Consider the following 11,026-nt stretch of genomic DNA (forward strand, 5'->3'; position numbering starts at 1 on the left):
ATCTTACCCTATTCAGTCAGAGCATACCATGCACCCCCTATATGGAAAATACCACAGAGCTACCTTCCATGTGTGCTAACTTGAAGCCTCAGAAAGTCACATGTTTGCTGCTAGAGGTAGGTGTGACAAGGTAATAAAAATACCTCAGAAAGAGATCAAAGTGCTTCAGTAAAGCCTTCAGATTCTTCTCAGAGAAGGACATCTTCCCAAGGATTTCTGGAAGTTTTACTGGATTAAAAACAAAAGCATTTGAAATCAGCAGGATGCCACAATGGGCAGGACTCATTGTGGGATCACCTGGGTTACTCTTTCTACTTTGGGGACTAAAATCAGCATCTACTGTAGGAAACAATCAGTTCCTGACCAAACGTAGAGTTAGGTAAGTCTATGAAACTAAAGTATATCCAATGCTTTTTCTTTAAAGAGGAAACGAGGTTTCCACATTAGCTAAACACTTAAAGATGTCCATAAGCTAGCAAACTGGTTAAGAAAAAAAAAAGAGCCAAGCAATATGAGGCTGCTATAACTGAGGGCACCATGAGGCCCCACTTCCCTTTGACCATCTATGGATGTGAGTGAATGACTGCTAGGAGGGAGAGACATTTCTTCAGTGGTGAAAGCACTGGTAAATTGCCCTTGCTTCCTTCCTTTCAGCAACTCTAATGAAACACACACACACACACACACACACACACACACACACACACACACACACTCCACATGGAAATAGAAGGATGAGTACCTGGGACAAGAGGTAATGGGAGGTGTGACTATCCTATGATAACCATACATTCTATAAACACATGAAAATATCAATGTGTGATGGTTTGTATATGCTCAGCCCAGAGACTAGCACTATTAGAAGGTGTGGCCTTGTTGGAGTAGGTGTGTCACTGTGGGTGTGGGCTTTAAGACCCTCATCTTAGCTGCCTGGAAGCCAGTACTCTGCTAGCAGCCTTCAGTTGAAGACATAGAACTCTCATCTCCTCCAGCATGCCTGCCTGAATGCTGCCATGCTCCTGCCTTGATGATAATGGACTGAACCTCTGAACCTGTAAGCCAGCTACAATTAAATGTTGCCCTTATAAGGTCATGAGGTCTGTTCACAGCAGAAAAATCCTAACTAAGACACAGTGAAAGCCACTATTATATGTAATTAATACATGCTAATAAGAAAATGAAAACTGGAAAAACATAAAGAATAGGGATTCTTACCAAATAATCGGAGCAAATGCTGTGCACCATAAATGTATGAAGGGGGAGGTGGCTGGTCTCCTGGCGGATAATTGTCAGGCACAAGTTTCCAAGACAGGACCTGGGAAAAAACATCACTTTATTTATTTTTTTTTCTGATCCCCCTCCCCCTACTTCTATAAGGGTGCTCCCCTAACCAGCCACCAAGGTCCTCTCCTCCCATTGATGCCCGACAAGTCCATCCTCTGCTACATATGTGGCTGGGGCCATGGGCCACTCCATGTGTACTCTTTGGTTGGTAGTTTAGTCTCTGGCGGCAGAGAGGGGGGTTGGTTCTGGTTGTTTGATATTGTTGTCCTTCTTATGGGGTTACAAACCCCTTCAGTTCCTTCAGATCTTTTTCTGACTCCTCCATTGGGGAACCCGTGCTCAGTCCAATGGTTGGCTGAGAGCATCTGCCTCTGTATATGTCAGGCTCTGGTAGAGCCTCTCAGGAGACATCTATATAAGGCTCCGTTAAGCAAGCACTTCTTGGCATCTACAATAGTGTCTGGGTTTGGTGTCTGTACATGGGATGGATTCCCAGGTGGGTCGGTCTCTGGATGGCCTTTCCTTCAGTCTCTGTTCCACTCTTTGTCTCCATATTTCCTTTAGATAGGAAGAATTCTGAGTACAAAATTGGAGGTGCATGGGTGGCCCCATTCCCCCAACCAGGGGCCTTACCTAGCCTCTGGATATGGTCTGTACAGGTTCTTCCATCCCTTTGTTGGGCATTTCAGCTAATCTATTCCCCATTTGGCCCTGGGAACCTCTTGCTTTCCTTGCATCTGGGCCTATTTGGTGGCTACCCCAGAGTTCCCCATCCCTCATTGCTACACACTTTTCTTCAAATTCCTGACCCTCTGTATATCATCCTTGTTTCCTCACATACCTGATCCTGTCCCCTTTTCTCCCTCACTCTCCTCCCTTCCTCCAAAGTCCCTCACACTCTCTACCTCCTGTGAGTATTTTGTTCCCTCTTCTAAGAAGGACTGAAGCATCCACATTTTGGTCTTCCTTAGTCTTGACCTACATATGGTCTGTGAATTGTATCTTGGGTATTCCGAGTTTTGGTTTAATATCCACTTACAGTGAGTGCATGCCATGTGTGTTCTTTTGTGATTGGCTTACCTCACTCAGGATGATATTTTCTTTTTTTCTTTTTTTTTTTTATTTATTTTAGATATTTTCTTTATTTACATGCGAATTTCTCCATTCCCAGTTTCCCCTCCAAAAAACAAAGAAACAAACAAAAACAACAAAACCAAACCCCTGTTGCCTCCCCCTTCCCCATGCCTGCCATCCCACCCTCTCCCACTTTCTGGCCCTGGCATTCCCCTACACTGGGGCTCAGAACCTTAAAAGAGCCGAGGCCCTCTCCTCCTATTGATGATCAAATTTGCAATCCTCTACCATACACATGCTGTCTGAACAATCAGACCCCTCCATGTGCAGTCCTTGGTTGGTGGTTGAGACCCTGGAAGCTCCGAGGGTACTAGTTAGTTCATATTGTTAAAACATCACTTTAAATGCTTCCTTTACTCCAAATGGAGGCTCTCCTAGATAGACTTCTAAATCTATTACAGTAAATCATATGGACAGGATGAAACAATATTGCTACATAGTGAGCACAAACCTATCAAAATAAATGTGGGGTCAGAACGACTTAAAATTAGATTGATAAGACACTGGTTTTTAAACTTTTTGACAGTGCTGATCTTCTAGGGATACAATCCATCTTGGTGGGGAAGGCATGCTGGTAGGATTGGGAGACTAGCTGCTCACATTCTGTCAAGTCAGTAAGTTGAGAGTGGGCAGGAAATCTGGCCAATCTATAAAAATTAAAAGCTCAGTCCCAGTGACCTACTTCCTCCAGCAAGCTCCACCTTCTAAAGGTTCCACAGCCTTCCCCAAGAGCACCACCAACTACGGACCTAGTGTTCAAAAACCTTTCACATTCACACTACCACAGCCACTTAGCCCTCCTCCCTCAAACAGGAATATCAATTCCTTTGAATCATTATAGAAACTAAGTTGAATCATCTCAGAGTTAGTTTCTCTGCCTTTACTCTGATTTTCAGAATGCTAGATGGACTGGGGATTTTGGAAAAAGTGACAGCTATCTTTCAGAACTCTCTGGTGAATTTCTCTAGAAATGCCTTAGTCCATCAGCAAACCAAAGCCTAGTCCATTTGTGTTATGTCTCAGATCTATTACCACAGAAGAACCAATGTTGCAGGAAATCCTCTATGAGAAAAAGCAGAAGGGTGTCCACCCACAAAACATCACAAATGCTGGCACCATCAACCTGAATAAAAGAAACTAAAAGTTGGCAAGTGCTCTGGGATGCCAGGAGGAAGGCCCCAACTTCCTTTAAGCTTCTGCAGCCTTCATGTAGATTCCCCATCTCTTCCTTGGCAGCCAGTCCTAACATCTTCACACCAACCCGGCATCTAACCTGGTGCCCACACGGGAACCTTAAAATTGCTTCGGCACTGAGTGTTGCTCAGAGGCATTTGTAATGGGCATTTGTAATTAGTACAGAGATTCTCCATAAGAACCAACATGCATCATAACCAGCCATGTGATCATCCAGACACTTCCCAAATTCAGTCAGCAACTGGTACGAGGAGAAAGGGACATGAGTGCTTTGGATAAATAGCCCTGGTTAAAATCCATCGTGGAAGAAGTTCTGAAAGGTCCTTAAAGTCACTATAGATTCCTGAGTCCCAAGAGCCTGCTGAACTTCATTGTTTACCACAAAGCATCCTGCTCTACCATGAACCACTAGATGGCAGCACTGACCTGAGTGGAAGTGGTCTTTGCTTGAATGTTTGGAATTTTTTTTTTTTTAAATACCATTTCTCATAAATACAAAGCAAGGCATTCAAGTTAATGAGCTTAATGTCTAGCCTAATGCTGACATGTAGCATGTTTACAAACGGATGGCTGTTAGGGTTACTCTTCCTGGAGGAGAATCAGATGTCAAAAAACAGGTCAGTAACCATCTTAACTAATTGTTTGATGCTTATTTCTATATAGCCCCAAAACTATCCTTATGGCTTTTGTTGAGAGCTGGACTGCTTAACTGGGAGCTTTGTCCTGAGGCCCTGGTATATGGAGAAGGAACACAGTTCCCCCTCTAAAACAAGGGCTTCAGATCCTGAGAAGCCATCTTTTTCCACCTTGGGGATTATGATTATCAGTCTCAAGGCTGCTGTGTATTTGGTCTGTAATGCTCCTGAGATACCCAGTGCTCCCTTTGTGCAACACTGATTAGCTTTCCTCTAACTTAGTCCACTGAACAATAGTTTCCGCTGACTCTGTCCCATTTTACTTCTTAATAAACTTGCTTGGCATAACATATAGCCCGTGAAAGAAAACCTGACTGTAAACTTTCTTTTCTCTGGTCCTCTCTCTTAGGACCCCATCACTAGAGAACAACCTGCTGGTTTAGGTCACCCATAAATCATTTATTAAAGCTAAAAGAATATTTTTAGCTCATGCATATCATATATTTCAGTGTCCACAATAAAGGTTTATTGAGACAGAGTACACATCTATCTCATTTATATATTGTTTGAAGCTACTTTGCAGTTGATGCATCTTAATTGACATCAATCACATGGCCCACAGAACCTAAAATTTGTACTCTTGGTCTCTTAAGAATAAAAGTTTTGGGGCTGGAGAGATGGCTCAGTGGTTAAGAGCACTGACTGCTCTTCCAAAGGTCCTGAATTCAAATCTCAGCAACCACATGGTGGTTCACAACCATCTGTAATGAGATCTGATGCCCGCTTCTGGTGTGTCTGAAAAACAGCTACTGTGTACTTACATATAATAAATAAATAAATCTTAAAAAAAATAAAAATTTTAAGGCTGAGCAGTGGAGGCGCATGCCTTTAATCCCAGCACTTTAGAGGCAGAGGCAGGCAGATTTCTGAGTTCAAGACCAGCCTGGTCTACAGAGTGAGTTCCAGGACAGCCGGGGCTACACAAAGAAACCCTGTCTCAAAAAAACAAAAAAACAAAAAAAAAAAAGTTTTGATATGTTATACAAAGTGCAAATACAAACATTTTAATAACTGAATGATCTTTATGGTAAAAAATCATTATAATTGTAAAACAAGAGTCCTGGCAGTTTTCTCAAATTTGAAAACAGGAACACACTATTAAGCATAAACCTTACTTCCATTTTGCTATTTCTTGTAAAGTAACACGATACTTTGAAAACTTAGGATTTTAAGCAACCACAAAGGGTAAAAGAACCCTTGGAAGTCAAACATCAAGCACACTACCTCATTGATTTCATTGGTTCTTCTCCCTTCAAAGCCAGCAAATACAGCACTCCCATCCTTACTTGGAGTCAGAGGAATGGGGGAAGATGATCTGCTGTGCACAGGTGTCTCTGTCAAAGAAAGAGTTGGAATCATTTACCCATAAACTTACAGAGAGACAGAACCAGAGACACTCTCAGAACCCTGATAAACACCAGACCACAAATCTAAATCAATTCTCAAAAGCTACAACCAGTTAACAATATGACCTTCATCTTATAAAACGTAGCACATGGAATGTTATTTTTAGCCTGGTACTGATATATGTTACAACATGGGTCAACCTTGAGAAGGTTATGCTAAGCTGAAAGGGATCTATCACAGAGCTACATATTGTGATTCCATTCCTACATAATATGCAGAGTAGGCAAACCAGAAAAGAGAAAGGAGATTCATGGGCTCTAAAAGGGTGGGGGTGGGGGTGAATGCTAATGGCTATGTGCTTTTGGTGGGGAGGGGATTAACTATGTTTTGAAACCATGTTGTGAAACAGATGGTTCTGCAATCTGCTAATGCATTAAAAGCCACTGGATTGGATACTTTAAATGAGAAAACTGTATGGTGTGTGGATTACAGCTCAACAAATTAAAAAAGTAGGGCCATTAAGTTAGTCATTTTAAAATGGTTAACTTGGACTGGGTAGACAGCTCAGAGGTTAAGAGCTCTGGGTCCTCTTCAATTCCCAGCACCCACATGACAGATCACAACTCTCTGTAGTTACATTTCCAGGGGATCTGACACCCTCTTTTGTCTTCTGAGGGCACTAGGCACCACTATGGTGCACAGATATATATGAAGACAAAGCATCTATACACACAAAATAAAATTGATTAACTGTACATGTGATTTTTTATCTAAATAACTAATGCCAAGAAAACATACCAGGAACTGGAGTGGAAGTCATGGAGATAGTTCGTGTTTTAGAATTGGTTTTTAAAAAGTGTTTTATTTCCCAATGAAACCTTCCTAGTTATCATTCCATCAGTTCATCAATTGTGTACATACATGCTACATTATTCCATTAATATAAAATATCCCAAACTGGTAGTTTCCAAGGGATATGGGGAAGGACAGATTTCTTTCATTCTGTGATGAGAATATATGAACTGATGGTGAAGTAGCTGCACAGTTCTAACTATACTAAAAATCACTTTGAATAGGGAATTTTACAGCATACTCTGTCGAAACCAGCATCTCACTTGAAGTCTTCAAGGTAAGTTTTGAAAACAGAATGGAAATGTAGCAATCACACTTCATCTTGAATATGTATGGAGAGCATGGGATTCCAATAACTTTACCAGCTCACAAATGTAGCAAAGAGGGAGGATAACAAATCAACCTTAAACACAGGGTCTTGCCTCCCTAGTTCTCATTGAGCCACCCCAGCCAGTTGCTTTTCTAGCTTTCTGTAGATATTTTCCTCTTCTTCAAAGGAAGTAGCTTTGTAGCAACCTGGGTGAGATCTGGAGACTAACACACACTTTATACATACTTGGGAGTGGGGGCTAACAGCAAAGGAAAAAGTGGCTTTCCCTGGCCTGGGACTCATAGGGCAAACTCACTCTTTTCCAAGTGCAGAAACAGCTTCGGCATGCTAGCAGATGTGTCTGGTTGCCGGCGCTTTGGCTGAGGTGAGGAGCTGCTCTCAGACAGTCGATCACAATTAGTGCTGTGCCTTGTGGACCGCCTGAGAGACTGCAGTGCTTCTGGCTCGGCTTTGCGCCTCTTGGGGGTGGCTGGTTCACCAGTTGGTGGCTGACTCTCTGTAGACTGGGGTGTGGATGGATTCAACAAAGGCGGGCTTGGAGACAGTTCCTCCTGGCTCCTGGGCAAGAAGGGGAGTGTCATTGGCAGCCTCTAAAGATCTGAGGGCTTCTGCAAGGCCTCCTAAAGGCAGGTTCACCAGTCAACTTGGGAGGGAGGAGGTGACACATAGGTGTGCTTGCAAATATACTCAAGCACACATTTTTCTTAAGCAGTTCCTAAATAAATGAGGTCCCCATAACTCTGCAAGGCATGCTGTTATTAGCTAGAGACTGAAATATCCTCGTCTACATCCTTCGGAACAAGGGCTGAGGGGAGAGGCAGAGATTGGCCCCAGCCCAGAAAGCAGTTGCAAATGTTTGGTGACCACAGTGACAGCCTGCTGTGGGCCTGTCACAACTGAGGGCAGATATGCTGTTCTCTAGTGGATACAGACCAGACAAACTGCTAAGTGTCCTATGTCACACAGGACAGTACCCAGGACAGAGAAATTCTGGTCTAGGGAAATAGATGACCACATGATGTCTTCAAAATGTAAAAAGTGCAAGGACTTGAGGATGGCACAAGTATGTCTAAGTCTATGCCAGACTCTGGGAATCATCAAGTGTGAAGCAAGCTATTCATGAGGACTTCAACACAGGTCCCCAGTGAGTTTTGCTGATCTCTTGCCTGGGGAAAACGTGCCATGGAGAAGGGAGGAGATAGAGAAGCTGCCAAAGAGATGGTAGACAGGCAGAGAATCATAAAAAAGAGAGGAAGAAGAAAGGCAGCTAATGCAGGGCACAGAAAGTTATTTTTGACAAAGGAGGTAGAGTCTAGCAAAAGAGCAGTAGATAAGAGAAGGTGCTAGTTTAACATACAAGGATGCTACTATTAATGCTGGAAAACTTGGTCCTCTGGACATGATATGACCACTGCCATCTTGGAATGGGAGCAGCTGTGATGACCACAGGAGAGCTGTATAATCACTACCATTGCCTTGTGAAAAGTGGCAGAGTTCCTAAGACACAAGGAGCTACCCCCTTATGAGTATACTTCAAGACCTAATGCCTGCAAGAGAGAAGGCTCTTCTTCAGTGGTGTAGCTACCTGTAAATAGCCCATGTTCCCCTAACTAGCACCAGTTAAACTCATTCCCTCACCAAGCTAGACTTGATGCACACCACCCAGGAAGAGAAGAGAGAGGACATGGCAGAGTGCCTTAGGAAAATTAAGGGAAGACTTTAGATAAGGATGGATCCATCCTTGGAGCTTCTTCCAGGACAGAGAACAAAGCATGCATAGGTACAGGAGGAAGCAAAGCAGTAATAAAAGAGAAGTAGGAAACTAACCTACACTGAGAGCTAAAGGTTGCTGACCCCTTGTGAATGACATCATGAATAACCAGGGAGACAGACATTCATTCTATACTACATATGTAGAGGCAAGAGGGTCAGAAGAAGCTGACCCAGATCACATAGCATCAAGCAAAGGATGTTAGTTGTACTTCCACTTTCTATCCTTCCGGTTCATGTTGCCTGATAACTACTGTATTCTGAAAGATGGGGCGGCTGCTCAGAATCCATTGATAACGTTCTATTTACTTGGGAATCTTCTGTCTGCCCACCCTTGTCTTGCTATGTAGTCCTAGCTAGCCTAGAACTCCCTCTAGAGAGCTCCTGTCCTCAAATTCATAGCAGTCTTCCTTCCTCAGCCTCTTGGAAGCTAGGATGGCACATGCCATCATGCCTGGCTACATTGGAATGCTTACTTGGGAAAATCTTTTACAACCATGAGAATGTGAATGATGATCTAGCTAACAGGGGGAGGGGGTGTCAGAGGAGGCACCAGTAAGGACACTCTATAATGTTTCCCTTCCTTTAGACATTCAGGCCACCATATCAGCAGATCAGATACTTCCACAAAGAAGTGAGTCAGGTCAGTGCTGACACTTGAGGGTTAAGATGTGTTTCATGCTGTCCAACTCACCTATTAGTTGTCGTGGTACTTTCCTTGATAGGAAGAAAAAATTTTGACGATGTCACCCTTTTATATTGAGTTTGTTCATATGGATAGAGCAAAACCAATGGGAGAGTATAATCAAAAGTTATCCGTAATCCATCCACCATTTCCTTACAAAGGTCAACACTAGGAAGATTGAGAAAGAAAAGATTAGAGATTACACACCAAGTAAAGTCATAGATACTTTACAAACTTCATGATAAAGGTATATATATAAAGAGAACAGACTTATCTTTATTTTTATTGTTTTGTTTTGTTTTGCTTTATTTTATTTTGAGACAAGGTCTCACTATGGAGCCCTGACTGGTATAGAACTCACTATGCAGACTAGGGTGATGCCAAATTCACAGAGATCCATCTGCCTTTGCCTCCTTGAGTTCTGGGATTAAAAGTGGGTGCTATCCAGCTGAGGGCAGACTTTTAAAACAGATAATCACTTACATATAAAAAGAATAAACATAATATATCAATGATAATAATAAAGAAATAGGGGAATATAGACCATAATATAAACTGCAGACAGTATGCTAATAAGTTAAATGTATCCATACACTACAAATGAACAGGTTCAATACAACCTGAGACATCCCAGCAGCCAGGGCTCCTGACTTCTGTTTCAACTGTAATACTCTATACCTCCCTGATACTGGTCCTGTCAAATCATGAGGGGATAGCAGGATTCTGACTAGAATAAAGTGTTGTTTGGGGGTGGAGAGGAAGTGGATTAATGGGTAAAAGTGATTGCTGTACAAGTCTGACAACCTGAGTGAGGATCCCCAAAATCTGCTTAAAAGTTAGATGTAGGGTTGGAGAGATGGTTCAGCCATTAAGAGCACTGACTGCTCTTCCAGAGGTCCTGAGTTCAAATCCCAGCAACCACATGGTGGCTCACAACCATCTGTAATGGGATCCCATGCCTTCTTCTAGTGTGTCTGAAGGGAGTGACAGTGTACTCATATAAATAAAATAAATAATTTTTTAATAGATGTTTTCTTTATTTACATGTCATACAATATCTCCCAGTTCCCCTCCAAAAAAAAGAAAGGAAAAGAAAAAAAAAGACAAAAACAAAAACAAACCCGTGTTCCCTGCCCCCTCCCACTGCACATTACCCTACCCTCTCCTGCTTACTGGCCCTGGCATTCCCCTACACTGGGGCATAGAACATTCACAGGGCCAAGGGCCTCTCTTCCTATTAATGATCGACTTGGCCATCCTCTGCTATACATATGCTGCTGGAGCCATTAGTCCCACCATGTGTACTCTTTGGTTGGTGGTTTGGTGCCTGGGAGCTCTGAGGGTACTAGTTAGTTCATATTGTTGTTCGTCTTAAGGAGCTGCAACCCCTTCAGCTCCTTGGGTCCTTTCTCTAGCTCCTTCACTGGGGACCCTGTACTCAGTCCAATGGATGGCTGTGAACCTCTACTTCTGTATTAGTCGGGTACTGTCAGAGCCTCTCAGGAGACAGTTATATCAGGCTCCTGTCATCCCGCACTTGCTGGCATCCACAATAGTGTCTGGATTTCTCCCACCACAGCAAGTCCTGGATATCCAAAAACACCAGAAAAGCAAGATTGGATCTAAAATCTTATCTCATGATAGTGATAGAGAAATTTAAGAAGGGCATGAATAACTCCCTTAAAGAAATAGAGGAGAACACAGGTAAACAGGTTCAAGCCCTTAAAGAGGAAA

General features: G+C 42.7%; 1 protein-coding gene across 1 annotated transcript in view; it reads right to left on the reverse strand.

Moving 5' to 3' along the window:
* The window catches only part of Msl3 (MSL complex subunit 3), a 34,966-nt gene that overhangs the window by 17,766 nt on the left and 6,174 nt on the right, over positions 1 to 11,026 (reverse strand). Inside the window, exons 8-12 of the mRNA XM_031385142.1 lie at positions 9,302 to 9,460; positions 7,133 to 7,395; positions 5,532 to 5,641; positions 1,216 to 1,315; positions 138 to 228 (exon numbers count right to left, since the gene is read on the reverse strand). Of these exons, the coding sequence (XP_031241002.1) occupies positions 138 to 228; positions 1,216 to 1,315; positions 5,532 to 5,641; positions 7,133 to 7,395; positions 9,302 to 9,460 (723 nt within the window). The remainder of the gene's footprint in view (positions 1 to 137; positions 229 to 1,215; positions 1,316 to 5,531; positions 5,642 to 7,132; positions 7,396 to 9,301; positions 9,461 to 11,026) is intronic.

This window comes from Mastomys coucha, chromosome X (genome assembly GCF_008632895.1).
Source record: "Mastomys coucha isolate ucsf_1 chromosome X, UCSF_Mcou_1, whole genome shotgun sequence".
Classification (NCBI taxonomy): Eukaryota; Metazoa; Chordata; class Mammalia; order Rodentia; family Muridae; genus Mastomys; species Mastomys coucha.